A 15,615-nucleotide genomic window follows, 5' to 3' on the forward strand; every position below is an offset into this window, starting at 1 on the left:
TTATATTTTATCACTTATAATAACATGCTATCCCAACTTGCTCTGGGGAAAAGATCCAGGAAGTGGGCGGAGATTGGAGTAAAGAGGATGGGTGGAAAAAATTACCTTAACTCGGCACATAATCCTCGTTGGAAGTGAACAGGATGTCCCTAACCACTCGATTTTGGCTGATTTATCCGAATCAAAACCTATGAAGCAGGTCATGTTAGAGATACATAATTGTTTCTCCTCGATGGACAAACATACATATAGACATCAGAGAATCGAACGAAACCTTCGTAAATCTACTTGTTCAATCCACTTTATAATTCAAGACGAAAAGTAGGTACAGTTCAAGAACAGGAACAATTAGAAATACGATCATGCAAGGAGTTAAGAAAGACGAACGAATCCGACACCTAATCAAGTAATTATACTTTTCTGTCTGAAATTCTTCAGATTAAAATCTGTTTTGTTACTCAGAAATCGAAAATGCTTTTCTTCAATTCGTTTTACTTTCAATATTGCGGCTGGGTTTGAACAATAGCGTTTTGTCTTCACAAGCTTCGTGAACATTAAGGTGCCGCTGACCTGGATCTAAAAGTTGTAATCGATCGAAGCGCCCTCTGCGTAAGTTTCCTCGGTTCCAAACCATTCGAAGGTGGTACTCTCCACCGGGGAGTAGCGCAACACAATATTAGACAAAACGCGGTCGGTAAAAGACCTGAATCTGAGTCGGTAACCATACCACCAGGATTGACCCGAATTTTGCATGCAAATGACGACGTCATGTGTGTAGCGATTGCATCACGACCGAACTGATTATTTTGATAGTTTTACGGTGAATATAGCAAATTCAATTTATTGTTTCGTGAAACACCCTTGAATATGGGACATTCTTTGACGAATCGGAGAGATTTAGATAAAAATCGACCGACACAATTTTGATGTAGCTTAAAATTGTTTAACGGGTTCTATATCGAAAAAATAGGGATACGTATTCGAGGATTTTTTTATTTTACATATTTCGTAACATAGAGTGGATCAAAAATTTGATAATTTGGTGTTTTCTGGCACGGAGAACTCATTTTCAAAAATTCATAACGCCGGCTCTGTTTGAGCTGAAAAGTTCGTTTTTTCAACCCAAAGCTAATAAAATAAATTTCAATGCAACAATTGTTTCATTTACGATTATTCCGAAATTTATATTGTTATAAATAATTAATATGTTTAAATCGATTTTTAGCAATTGCCTTCACCTCGTAGCGAGTTCTCAGCACGACCATCGTATTCTCCATCAATTCAAAATACGTTATGGATGAAAAATTTGACGTAAAATACGATGGTTGTGCTAAGAACTCGCTACGAGGTTGAGGCAATTGTTAAAGATCGGTTGAAACATATTAATTGTTTATAACAGTATAAATTTCGGAATAATCGTTAATGAAAGAATTGTTGTAATAAAATTCATTTCATTAGCTTTGAGATGAAAAAAACGAACTTTCCAGCTCAAATAAAATCGGCGTTATGAATTTTTGAAAGTGAGTCTTCCAAGCCAAAAAACACCAAATTATCAAATTTTCGATCCCCTCAATTTTACGAAATATGTGAAATAAAAAATCCTCGAATACGTATCCCTATTTTTTCGGTACAGAACTCGTCAAAAAAAATTTCAGCTGAATCAAAAATGTGTCGGTCACAAAGGTGTTTGGTTGTAAAAGAATGTCATATACATTAAAACATATCGCGCAATATTAATTTTACACAGCACGAAGTATTTTCAAAATGATTTCATAAATATCACCATTCACCATTTGTAAATATATGGAAATATGTTCGAAGAATACGATTGAAAGAAAACTGGTACGAATCGTTGTGGTCTCGTTTTATGAAGTTACGCCATCGGTCGCCCCCCCCCCCCCCCCCCCCCCGCCCAACTCCGCTTCTCCTTGTCGGCAAACTTGAATGGTCATGTTTATTTTCCGTCCGTGCATTACATTGTATTCGATTATTCGTTCAGTCTACGGATAGTGACTGTGCGCGAGAAAAAAAAATCTTTGTGTCGGCAGACGACTGTGCTCGAACATTTTATATTTGCAAAATAAAGAGTATTTCTCATTCTTCTTCAGAGGTTTTCTATGAGGTACATACATGATTATCTCTGGTGAGTATTTATACATATATATATATATATATATATATATATATATATATATATATATATATGTACATTATACAGTTGTATAAAACGTGCACCCCGACTTACGTTTTTTTCGACTTACGCCGTCAATGCCGGAACGACCCATAGCGTAACTTCGGGGTATTACTGTATTGGAATCATTCTGGAATTGTACATCGCTTGTTACACACAACTCTACTGACAATAATGAAATAATTTTATGTTCGAAGCTATTTAACTAGTGAAAAGGGTTTCAAAAAATGATTATATATAATATTGTAACACTTTATTCATGTTACTATGGATATATAAAACAATTGTTGACATCGACGTTGAGGATTATTTTTATACCCTCTGAGATATTAAATGCAAGGAAATAGTATCTGAGATTCGAGGTAACTATGAAGCTGCGGGTTGTGCGAAACAGTTCCTTCTCCCGGTTGATGAGAGTTTCTAACATCCTTTGTACTAACATCCAAAGTAATGTAATTCGAACATAGTTCACCACTCCATGAAGATATCCTCGCGGCATGTGACATTGCGTCCGTCCAACGGTTACGACGGATTATCCTGTAAAATATAAGCGTGTTCATTTGGTTGTTTCGCTTTTTCAATGCAGAATCCATAACATGATTAGTACTTGTCGATAAAAATATACTTTGGCAGAGAATTCGTGCTCTCCCCTCCTTATCATATAAAGACACATACAAATACATGGGTCCTCTTCTGTTCTCTTATAACCATGTGTCGGCGCCATCTCACTATACACAAAAATGTTAAAAGTGAATGGTCGAATCTGATGAAATGGAATAGTGTGATTAAAAATTTTGATCATCTTGAATAATCCGAAAAGTTGAGATAATTCTTTTGAAATTGAGATATTCATTTTTTACAAATCACTCTAAATTTCACCGTGTTCAATATTTTACTACCGATAGCAGATATCTAACGTATGGTCGTTCGGAATGAATATGAATGGGAAATTCCTCGTCAAACCCGACGGATTATTTGTAATCGGAAAGATTTTTTACAGAATGTATAAAATGGTAGAAGCCTCGCCAAAAATGGTACCATTAAACAATTCGTTAGTTAATAACAATTACAATGTTCAATGTTTCCGCATAAACCAAAGTTTTCTACGAAAGCTTATCCTCTCTGCTCGCGAATGCGCTGTGAATCATTTTTCTACGTCAAATAGAACCAGAGATGAGATATTGATTCTTCAAGTTTACTGCGCGCCCATTTTGCAACAAAATTGAATGACTCGGCGCTTTCGGAAAAAAAAATCGTAGAAATAGGTTTTGACTTTTTATGCTCACATATCACTTCGAAAAAGCTTTTATTGTTTTGGAAAATACGCGGTCATTTTTTGTCAGAATGATATTTCTGACTCAAGAACCTAAATTTCGTCCCAACTGACTTTTTATGGTTTATATGATGAAATAATAACAGTCGTAATATTTATTTTCCTTAAGATTTGAAATTTCTCGCATATTTGAATGAATGAATGAATGAATAAGTTTTATTATGCCCTGGAGAAAAAACTCCGTGGGCAATGGGTACATGAAAACAGATTAAATATAAAGTAATAAGACTTAACCTAGGCTTAAAACTAAGAAAACTAAGACAACTAAGAAGAAGCATACAGAGTATAGAGTCAAGACGCGGAGAAACCGCGAGCGAATATAAACACAAATAGAGCATAAATATAGCACAAATAAAGCATACAAATAGTGCAAAGAAAAAGAAATAATACCAAAAAGAAAGAAAAGAAAAGAAAAGGAGAGTGGCAAGCAAGCCGATTAACTGCATGCAATGAAAGAAACCAAATATATTAAAGAGAGAGAGAGAGAGAGAGAGAGAGAGAGAGAGAGAGACAGAACAATACCACACATGACCGAATCGAGTTACGCGCAATGTATATACCTATGTACAGCAACAACAACAGCGACAACAATAATAATTGATCGGGACATACAACAAGATGTATGTATTTTTAAATTGTACGCGTATACTCGTCAATCGTCAAACGTGAATTGAACTGCGATAGTGCGCACGTATGAAAAGAATTTTCATCAATTCATTGCAGGAAAACTACACTGTAAATTTCTTTTGTGATAAATATATATTGCGTCGCCCCCCTCAGCCCCCTCCAATGTCGCATAGGTATGTATAATATACATTCCGTAATCTGCAACGGAGATGCGAAGGTGCAGAGGTTGGGATAAGCATGAGAGAGAGAGAGAGAGAGAGAGTAGGTAGTCAGGTTAGTCGATTTGCATCGTACTTACGGTATATGTCAACACGTGTAAATTTCTCCAATTATCGGAAAAGAAAATTACCGTACGATTATAATAATTGAACTTTCCGAGCATTCGAATCTAGGCTCCGATAAAATTGTGGTATTCGCAACGAAGCATTCAGCAATTCTTATGTTCTGCACACTCCTAACGAAAAATCAAAATGATTATATGTGAAGAGAACAGAGAAAAGAAAATTTGAAACACGTATACAATTTGGTTACTCAATATTTTGAAAAATGTATAACAAAACGACGATCGAAACAAATGTCAAAAAAACAACGATCTTTCGAACGCCACTCTTTCGAAGCAAACGTAAACAAGACGATTTGTTTTCTACATTTTTTTTCTATACTATGAAAATGCTGGAAGTCCCTCCCCACTCCTCAACGGTGTACATTTTCGTAGAAATACAATGAGCATCATGGGTACAGTGAGAACAATCTGGGGCGAGTGTTTCCATACTTATGATCGGTAGTGTACATTCATTTGAAGAAAAAAACGGCAATTTCTCAAATGATGAATTGAAAAATCTGAAGAAATTCAAGCAGAGTACCTTTTAGTAGTACTTTGATTTAACCAATTATGGGGCAGATCTGAGATGGTCGAAAAAAAGTGGCCGAGTTGACGGAGAATCCTTCCTTTTCGGGTTAAATTCCGAAAATATCGATTTTTGGAAAAAAAGGTGAGAACCGAAGTTGTTCAGAATTTGATTATCAACAAGTTTGTTGCTATTCATTTATGCCATTAAGTTGAAAATAAACGAGATAATGGAAATATTTCGAATTTGTCGCTTTTTTCAGGTTTAATTCCAAAAAATCTTGATCCTGGAAGAAAAACTGTAACAACTAGACTTGTAGAGAATCAAAATTGATACAGCTTTTGTTCCGACGGTTTTTCTGTAAAATCAAAACCGGCCGAGTTATTCAAGAAAAACTATTTTAACCTAAAAAAACCATTTTTCGAATATACGCATAAGCATGATTTGGTCGCCATTTTGAATTCACACTCCCAGTGACCCCCCCGAGACAGCTGTGAAAGAAAAATTTTCGTACAAATTATTTACAAATTAACCGGGGAATTTCGATATCAATTCTGATGATGACCCAAGAAATTAAAAGGTTGATCGAAACAGAATTGCGAAAAAATTAAATTTCCATTTCTTTGAATGAAAAAAGGCGTTTTCCCGAAAAATTTCTTAGGAACTGTCGACTCCAATTTTGACAAGGATTCGCCCTGTCAAGTATTTGCTGTGAATTACGAATCACCCTGCATAGCAAGTGCAGATTTGGCAGAATTCTTGTAAATGATATGTATAATTGCATAACAGAAATTTGCAGTATAAAACACTTACCATTGCAACGAACGATTCGTTCGTCGGCGCGTCAAATTTAACCTTTTTTCGGTTCAGCCGTGCGACGTAACTCATCCATTGTTGCACTCACAAAATTATTGTTGTTTGTAACAAATATATGTATACACACTGGCCGCGTGAAAATTTGCACGTGATTAGAACTTGTGACACGGCAATTTACCAAAACATTCGCGTTTGCTTCGTTCGCCGCGAAAAGTGAATGTGGACGGTACGCGAGGAAACGCAGAAGTGACGGCCGCTCGGATAGTGGGGACAGTGGGGTGTGAGGGATAGTACTCGGAATCCGAAGAAGTTGATTCCTTCGAGAGTTCCAAATTTCTGTGAAATCTTATAGGATTGTGCCGGATTTGATGTACAACAGTAACACATACCCTGACTTTTCGTAGGTCGTATACGATGCAGAAACCAACCCAAAACTCGCTAGCGTATCCGTACCGTATACCATCCACGAGAAGTCACGGTATGTAGTTTTATAACGATTTCCACCAAATGAGTAACATTCAGGTAGTTCGTCTAATGTAAAAAAAAATTTTGGTAGCATCATTCAGAACTAGGCGTAATTGACAAATGAAACGAAGCAAATAAAGTATGAAATCCTTATTTGTTGAGAATTAAAAACAGAAAAAATTGGCAAGCAAATTCTTCATCAGAATTTTAACAAGGATCGGCCCTGTAAAATATTTGCCACGAATCTTGAACCGTTGTATGCAGTAATTGTATGTATGTACAATGACATAGATTTTTTGCGGGATGTATTTCTAGTATTGTTAAACACATCCGGTTCAGAAACAATTTCGCGTACGTATTAGGGTAATCTTTAAAACAGGCTCGGACGATTATCAACCGGCTCCCCCCCCACCCCAAATTTGCTATAAATAAATAAATAATGGTCTGTTCAAGAGTATAATTTTTTATCTCAACCCTAAACCCTCACGCCTATACTTGCGTGTTTCCTGCAATTTCGGTATTTATTTTACTGCCGCTTTTAATCTTTCGGTCAATAATCTGTAAGTATGACAATTTTGCGGACATTGATGCTACTATTAGATGAGGATATCCGGAGCGTATATGGGGCATTCTATGTCAATTATTCGCCATTTACATCTGCCTTTTCGACGAACAGGAATTAAAGGATAGGTATTTTCGTTTTTGTTAATGATTTTCTATCAAATCGATGAAAAAAGGTAGATTTAAGTGGTGCGTACTCGATGTAGAATGCCCCAAAACCCTTCAATAAAATGAAAAAGAATAATTTTCTTTGCGGAACTACGACTCAAAACGAGAAAAGAAACAGTATGTTATTTTAATATCGGGTTTTGGAAAAGCCATGAGCATTTAAAAAAAAATTGTGCGATATTTTGATAAATTTATGGTGTTTGGATGGGTTGAGACAAACATCTAAAATATTTCAGAAAGACTGCTTTTGGCAGGTACAAGAAAGTGTAAAATTTTCAATAGAATAGAAATTGGTCGAGGTCACGGGTTGGTCGGTTTCGCATGGAATGCCCCGTTCACGTATAGTCGGGCTACGTGTGATTACGAATAGTTACCGCGATTGTGAACTGATATTACCATTTCCCAACGATGCCTTATAATATGCACGAATTCCGAAATCTAACGGTTATTCTGAGTGAGTTGTACATTTTTTCGTATCCACCTAAAAGCCTATGCTCTCGTCGGCACTGCAGATTGTTGCTTTAGCAGAAACATAGGACGTGTGCGTATTACCATGTCGTTTTATCATCTGGTACCGCTTCGGTCGACTACAGCGCTTCTGGAGGTTCAACGTTGAACTAAATTACAGACTTCTCGTGCATCAGAACGGGCTCCTGTCACCTGAAAATCGCCCGCACAAATCGTGCCATATTTACAGCAAATTGACTGGTGCTATAGGTTTTCCCCGATTACGTGTGTGTTTTTGTACGTCGGTATCTCCCTGGCAAAACTGGAAGAAATTCTGATATCGTACAAACGGTGAATATTCAACAAGTCGCTAGCCCGATCGGCCATGTTTGACGCGACGTGATTTTATTGAGTTTATCATTATTTTTATTAGACGTTATCAATGATCTTCGATAGTAGTGACTGAGATACAGACGTACAATTTTATTCAAGCTATCTTCTAAAAATTTTCCCAGTCAGATTCATACCCCCGTTTTATCAGGATTTGTGCGGGCGATTTCCCCGCTTCTGACACATCGACATATATATTGTAACGCGCAGACCACCACGCTCCCTCTTCGGGGAAGTCAGGGCTTGCACGCATATAATTGAATGATTAAACGAACTTACCTGTAAGTGAAGTTCTATCATAATTGTATGTAGCGCCTCTTCCGAATAGATCATCTTGTAGTACCCCCACTCCACGCCAGTGTTACCACATGTTTACAGTAAAACTAGAAACTTTTGGTCTCCTCCGTTGGTCTATCTGTCTGGACTATCATTTCTTCAAAGTATTTGCCGTAATATTTTGGGTTTACCTCTGTGTACACAGAGTTGGGTTACCTATGGGTGGGACTGATCTATTCGGAAGAGGCGCTACATACAATTATGATAGAACTTCACTTACAGGTAAGTTCGTTTAATCATTCAATTGTATTTCGCGCCTCTTCCTCTAGATCATCTTGTAGATGTTTAAAGATCATTACGGCACCAAAACACGGTGAATTGTTGAACATGAATATATTCTCAAGTAACAAACAACCCAAAAGTGTAGTACAACTACAACCAAAACAAAAAATAGCTATTCGAACAAATGAAAACTTCTTATTTATCTAAAACTGCTTTGGCAAAAGCGTCCTTATCGTTACACACAGGTAAGTTATAGAATCTCGCAAAGGTCTGAGAGGCTGAGGTCCAACCTGCCGCTTTCCTTATGCAGTCTATATTTACTCCTTTCTTATCCGCCGCCGACGTCGAAGCATGTCGAGTGCTATGCGCCGAAAAAATATTTGTGTCCACGCCACTCTGTTCTAACATACTTTTCACCCACCGACTCAAAGTCTGGGCTGAAACCGCCCCGTATGGTTTCTTGATTGCAACAAATAATGCTTGTTCGGCGCCCCTGAGATCCTGTGTCCGCTTAAGATATGCCACCAAAGCTGTTGCAGCGCATATACTATTATCTTTCTCGTAGAATGGTACATTTAGCAAAGGTTGTCTTCTGTTGGGCCCCGAAGTCTTTACTTTATCCGGAACTTTAATCTGTATCTTTTCACCCAGGTTCTGAATATTCGGTATCTTAATTAATGAAAGAGTCTGCATTCGTTGACCCGTGACTAGTGCGAGTAGGGTGACAACTTTTAGCGAGAGGTTATTGAGCGAGATCTCTTCGTTAGGCATTAGACTGGCCGCATAATCCAGGACAATCTTAGGGTCCCACGTTTCGTCGTACTTGGGTTTCGGAGGACGCAACTCAGACACTCCCTTAAACAGTCTTTTTACTCTAGGGTCTTGCCCCACGTGAGGTCCCAAAATTAAGGCTAACGCCGATCTTAAACAATTTAGGGATCCGTAAGATGCTCCCTTGTTATATTCGTTGGTTAGTAATAGTAACACGTTTTCAATCGAATTATCGAAAGGGCTGACGTTCCTGTCTGAGCAAAAAGACCACCATTTCCTCAACGCGCCGTCGTATTGCTTCATCGATGAATTGCGGAGCGAGGCCAGCATCAACTCGAAGGATTCCTCGGGGACGTTCCTTATCTCGAAGGCTTTCCTGATAATATTGCGGCCACCAGGGTAGTCTGCTGCCATAACGGATGAGGTTCCCTGTTCGCGGAAAGTAATAATTTCGAGTTAGGTTTAAAAATCAGCGGCTCACTAACACAGAGGGCCCGAAAGAGTGGATACCAAGCTTGTCCTGGCCAGTCAGGGACTACAAGAATACCCGTTGCGTTTTCGTCTCTAATTTTTCTCAGGACTCGCGGAATGACTATAAATGGTGGAAATGCGTAGAAAAAAATCGTTTCCCACGATATAGTAAAAGCATCTACGGCTGTACAGTTCGGGTCGCGTAGCCAAGAGACATATTTTTTACATTTCGAATTTATTCGACTCGCAAAAAGATCGATCTCGGGTCTCCCGAATTTCTGGACTATCGAATGAAACGCTGCGTTTGACAGCTCGAATTCGGTTTCGGGTTCAAGCCGACGTGATTCGAAATCCGCCTCCGTATTCTCCTTCGTACTAATAAAGGACGCGAAGACCCAAATTCCCCTTGTCTCGCACCAGTCCCATAACGAACGAGCTAGACGGTTTAATTCTTTAAAACGGACGCCACCCATTCTATTAATATACGCCACAGCTGTGGTGTTATCCACCCGCAAGAGGATATCGCAGTTTCTCAAGTTATCGGCGAAACATTTCAACCCGAAAAGAGCCGTCTTGAGTTCTAGTATATTAATATGATTTTCCCTTTCTTCTTTACTCCAGAATCCGTGAGATCTCTCGCTTCCACAAGCAACGCCCCAACCTGATAACGACGCGTCGGTAAAGATTTCCCGACAATATTGAGGAGCTTTAATTGAATTTTTTGTGGAGAGGATAACTCTGTCCCACCATTTCAGATCCGAATGAAGATCCTGAGACAAGGTCATATAACCGTCGTAATTTCCCTTATTTTGCTCCAAGGCAAGGTATCGTGCTCTCTCGAATGCCTTTGTGTGACCCAGGCCATATCTAACCGCTGGACAACACGAGACAACGCTACCGACAAATTCTGAAAACTCGCGAATTTTACAACGTTGAATACGGCTATATTTTAAAACCCATTGTTTGACTTTTAATCTTTTCTCCCTTGGAAGCTCGATAGTCATACTTAGCGAATCAAACCAAAACCCGATATATTTACATTTGTTTGTCGGAATTAGCTGACATTTTTCGACATTAATTGTAAATCCCAATTTCTGCAAACGCGAGCACGTGACTCGAACGTTCGTTTGACATTCCTCAAAAGACCTACCGACAAGCAAAAGGTCGTCGATGTAGATGACCGAAAAATACCCTTGTCGCCTCAGATCGGTCATTACAGGCTTTAGCAGTTTAGTAAAAACATATGGCGCTGTGGCGAGCCCGAAGGGCATACACGTAAACTCATAAAGCTGACCCTCGAATTGAAATCTTAAAAATTTTCGGTTAGATTCAGCAATTGAAATCGAGTAATAGGCATCTTTCAAGTCAATTTTTGCCATAAAACAACCCCTGCTCAAGAGATTTATAACGGTCTTTCGATCTTCCAATTTGAAGTGTTCCGTCTGAATGAACTCATTCAACTGCTTTAGATTCAGAATAAATCGAGAACCACCATCCGGCTTCGGTACCCGGAAAATGCCAGAAAGAAATTCGCCGTGAGTGCTGTCGCACTGGCGGATAGCACCCTTCCGTTGCAGCTTCGCTACCATATCGGCCATCGCCCCCCTTTCTTTTTTGGAATCGAAGATTCCCCTCGGAAAGGTAGACTGACATGGCTGAGACTCAAAGGGTATCTTGTAGCCCTCTATCCACGATAATATTAACGGGTTACGCGTTAGCTGTTCCCATTCTTGTCTAAAGAATCTAAGTCTTCCGACAGTCGAACTTACTGGTTCTAATAACGCTTCCGGTTGTTGCTCCGCTCGGACTTCTGATTGTTTTTCCAGTTGGTCCCGTTCTTGTGGTTGTCTCGGCGGAATGACGAATATCCTTGATTCCTCGGCTCCTTTCTCCCGCCTGACGTCGTAGCAAATCTCTGGTTGTTCTGAGGACGACGCGGCGGGGCTGTCGAGTTTTTTGAATTCTTCTGTCCCTGTGGCTTTTGAGGAGCTTTCAGCTCCTTGCGCGAGCTCTCAAGTGCTTTCGCCGCCTTTAATTTCTCCTCCAATTGTTGTCCGAACAGCCATTCATCTGGGACAGTAGCGTTCAAGGTCTCCTTACACGACACGTTTAAGTTCGCGAGGATCAGGCTTTTCCTTATGATCGACTCGTCGTGGAGGAGGTCAGCTAACAGTCTCGAAGCGTCGCCCAATAGCTCGAGAATGAGTAATTTTTCAGCTCCGCCCTCTAGAACTTTCGAGAAAACCTTTACGATTGCGGCGAGACACGCCGTGATCTTCGACTGCTTTGCGTGAATCCTCTCGTCTCTCTTTACAACCGACCCATGTAAAGACGCCTGAACCTCGGGATTGACTCTCGGTGGATCGATGATGACGCAATTGGACGGCGGAGGGTGCTTTTTTATGAGAGAGACTCTGTCCTCTGTGGGCAAACCCGTCTTTAGGATTTCTTCCAAACGAACAACTAAGTCCTTAGGAATATTCTTCTGCCAGAACTCGATCCTCCAAGAAGCGTCTCCCTAAGATCTCTAGGATCGCGGGGTCGAGTGAACCCTCACAGATCGCTGCCTGGGTTGACAGTGTTTCCTCGCCAGCTACGCTGTGACTCTGAGAAGGATTCAGGTGTAGAGCGCTAGCCTGGATCACTGGTTCTGTCACAACAGAACTCTGCGCAGTCTGCTGGACCAGCAAGTCAGCTGCGCTGGACCCCTGCGGAGCCCCTGACTGTGTAACCGTGACAGTCTGTTGGGTTATTTTGTTTATCGCAGGAGGATCTTGTCCCAAAACTGCCTGCGTAGCAGTATGATGGACCACTTGTCCCTCTGCGGATGAGCTTGACAAGCTCCCAACCTGCGCAGCGGTCTGATCGACACATTGCTCTGAAGGGCTGTAAGAGAGTTCTCGCTGTATCGATTCATCATACACGCTGGATCCTTTCGAAGAGCTTCTTCGAAATTGGCTTCTTTCTCTGCTTTTTCCTCTGCTACGCCGTCGCCGATTGGCCTCTGCCGATGAGGACCTTGAGCTTCGGTGACGTCCTATCAACGAAAGTAAAAACAATAATGACGACGTTATTCCGTGGTTGTCAGGTATGCGTCTGAACCTATAGGTTTTCATTCATTGTTTTCTGCCCCCTGGTTAAAACGTTTAGCAATGACGTCGGGCATGTTTTGGCCGAGTTCAACTCCCCTTTATAGGTTAGGGCCTATAGGGTGCCTCGAGTCATGCGCCTTGAGAAACTCTCCTCCGTGTAGGTTAGAGCCTACACGGGTGGCCTCGAAACATTTGCCCGGTCTGAGTAATAACTCCTCGATATAGGTTAGTGCCTAAACGAGTGACCGTCGAACGCCAATCTCTGCCATATAGGCCAGAGGCATGCCGATGCATCCTATCGAATATTCTGGAACATAAAGGAAACATAAACTTACGACGTCTCTTCTTGTGACGCTTATTGTCTCGTATTTCCAAAATCGCATCCTCCAGTCGCCTCAGTCGCTTCTCCATTCGATTCTCCTTGTCTTCTTCCTCGTCTGAATAACCTCGGTATCTTTTCTTGCCCATGATTAACAATTTGTAAAAAACCTATAAAAGGCACATGTGGTTTCACCGGCACAAAGATGAAGAATGATAGTCCAGACAGATAGACCAACGGAGGAGACCAAAAGTTTCTAGTTTTACTGTAAACATGTGGTAACACTGGCGTGGAGTGGGGGTACTACAAGATGATCTAGAGGAAGAGGCGCGAAATACAATAATAGAAAAGGTTGAATAATGAATCAAGAAAAAAATTAGGAAATTTATTAGGAACACGAGAAGATGCAGATATCCAAAATAAGGGAGGGTTTGGGCGGCAGGTACTAAGGGCTACGAAAAGAGAAGAAACAATAAATAGAAGATTTTGGTGAATACTAATAAAACAGAGGAAAATCCAATAAGACATTTATCTTGACCAGACTATCAGCTCATTGTCAGCTATCTCAGTATTTGGTAGAGCGGAAGCTGGGATCGGGGATTGAAACGTTGAACACACTCGATGCAACAGATGACAGCAGGTAAAACAGAGATCTATTCTAGGGCGGCTAAGGCAGGTACCGACTACTCTACTTTGCACAGGTGGCCCCGGGGAGTAAGTACTGTAGATTGCAACTTATAAGATGGGTGAAAACAGAACGAATATTATAGGGAGTCAAAATACAAAAGCAAAATAAAAAAACAATAGATTTTAGAACTTGAAAGCGTATCCCTGATTAAAAGAGGCCAAATGCCCCTGTTGCGGGATATTCAAATTACCTGTTGAGAAATGTTTCGCAGGTGAAAGAAAAAAAAAGCTGCCCAGTGGTTCAAAACTCAATAACCCCCTCCACCCTCTCCGGGGGTGAAAAATGACATTTTATGCATTCAATTTTCTATCTCAAGACTCGATTGACGGATCCTTATGAAAAAAATTGTGGGTATGCATTAACAAAATACTTTTCATGTAAATTAATTTGCGTTCGAGGGGCTACTACCAAGATTCCGAAAAAATTCATTTAAATTTAAAATCGTTATATTTCGAAATATTATATAATCAATGAAACAAAACTTTTTTTTTTCGTCGTTCAATCGCTTCAAGTATATATTATCCTCACGAATCATTTAAGATTTTTGTGAGTAGTGAGCCACATCAAAAATGACGAGTTTTATGCTTTTTTGACACTCTTTCACTATTTTCGTTTATGACTTGAGAAAAAATTGTCTGAATAGCTGTAGATTATCGAAGTTTTCCTGTTAAATATTACTATACTCAACGTTTAGTCCGGCCACCCTGTATATGAAAGCATTGAGTTGATCACATTACGTATTTTAGGGCTAAATAAAATGAGTCGTAAAGTATTTTATTCTGAAAATCTGACCTTGACTTGTCAATGAACAGAATAATGAAAATAAAAAATTGTCACAAATCATTTTATATAACCCTGAAATACATCATTTCATCAACACAATGCTCTCATATACAGGGCAATCCAGCCGAATGTTAGGTACAGTACTATTTAAAATGCAAATATCGATATTATACAGCTATTCAGACAATTTTTTCTCAAGACATGAATGAAAATAGTGAAAGAGTGTGAGAAAAGTGTAAATATCGTCATTTTTGATGCGGCTCACCACTTAAAAAAATCTTAAATGATTTACGACAATAATATACACTTGAAACAATCGAACGACAACAAAAAAGTTTCGTTACATTAATTAGATTTCGAAATATAACGATTTTAAATTTTAATGAATTTTTTTTAGAGCCTTGGGAATGGCCCCTCGCACCTCAATTAATTCACATAAAAGGTCTTTTGGTAATGATTATTCATAATTTTTTTCATAAGAATCCGTCAATCGATTCTTGAGATAAAAAATCGAATGCATAAAATGTCATTTTTCAACCCCTGGAGAGGGTGGGGGGTGTTAATGAGTTATGAACCGCTGGGTAGATGTTTTTTTGTCCTAAAAACATTTCGGAACAGGTCATTTGAAAAACCTGAAACAGGGGCGTTTGGCCGCTCTTAATCAGGGATATCCTTTAGGTACGACGTACGTATGCAAATAATATGAATGAGAAATAAAACTGACGGAGGGAGAAATAATTGATTTCGCACCGATAATATGATTCAGATTAAAATGTTAGTGTTCCCCAAGTTATCCACAAATGGATCGAGCAAAGCTTACTGTGTACAATGTATTAAGCGCCGTCAGGTTTTTTCATCATACTCTTTCACGCGACATTTCGAATTTATAGGAGTTCGTCTTATTGTATGATTTATTGAGTTTTTTGGAATTTTTGACAAGGGTGAAAGACACTGTGACGCTCGCATACAGGCAAACACTCTACAATTATCTGAAGACAAAAACCTGGGACAAGTCACCTGCTGTTATTTATGTATCTACTACACAAAAGAAAGGGATCATTATTATAAGGTTCGAAAAATTGACACA

The 15,615-nt window shown here is 39.5% G+C and overlaps 3 protein-coding genes across 3 annotated transcripts in view; 1 reads left to right on the forward strand and 2 right to left on the reverse strand.

Moving 5' to 3' along the window:
• The window catches only part of Fife (regulating synaptic membrane exocytosis protein fife), a 2,091,151-nt gene that overhangs the window by 169,006 nt on the left and 1,906,530 nt on the right, over nt 1–15,615 (forward strand). The gene's annotated exons all lie outside the window — the stretch shown is intronic.
• LOC138191296 (uncharacterized) lies at nt 8,419–11,235 on the reverse strand. The gene is made up of 4 exons (XM_069137939.1): nt 10,797–11,235; nt 10,384–10,553; nt 8,826–9,604; nt 8,419–8,554 (listed from the first exon to the last, which is right to left on the reverse strand). Exons 1-4 carry the CDS (start codon nt 11,233–11,235, stop codon nt 8,419–8,421), a joined length of 1,524 nt encoding a protein of 507 aa, XP_068994040.1.
• On the reverse strand, nt 12,034–13,248 carry LOC138191222 (arginine/serine-rich coiled-coil protein 2-like). The gene is made up of 2 exons (XM_069137610.1): nt 13,074–13,248; nt 12,034–12,683 (listed from the first exon to the last, which is right to left on the reverse strand). Exons 1-2 carry the CDS (start codon nt 13,204–13,206, stop codon nt 12,118–12,120), a joined length of 699 nt encoding a protein of 232 aa, XP_068993711.1. The 5' UTR covers nt 13,207–13,248; the 3' UTR covers nt 12,034–12,117.

Source organism: Neodiprion pinetum, chromosome 7 (assembly GCF_021155775.2).
Source record: "Neodiprion pinetum isolate iyNeoPine1 chromosome 7, iyNeoPine1.2, whole genome shotgun sequence".
NCBI classification, from domain to species: Eukaryota; Metazoa; Arthropoda; class Insecta; order Hymenoptera; family Diprionidae; genus Neodiprion; species Neodiprion pinetum.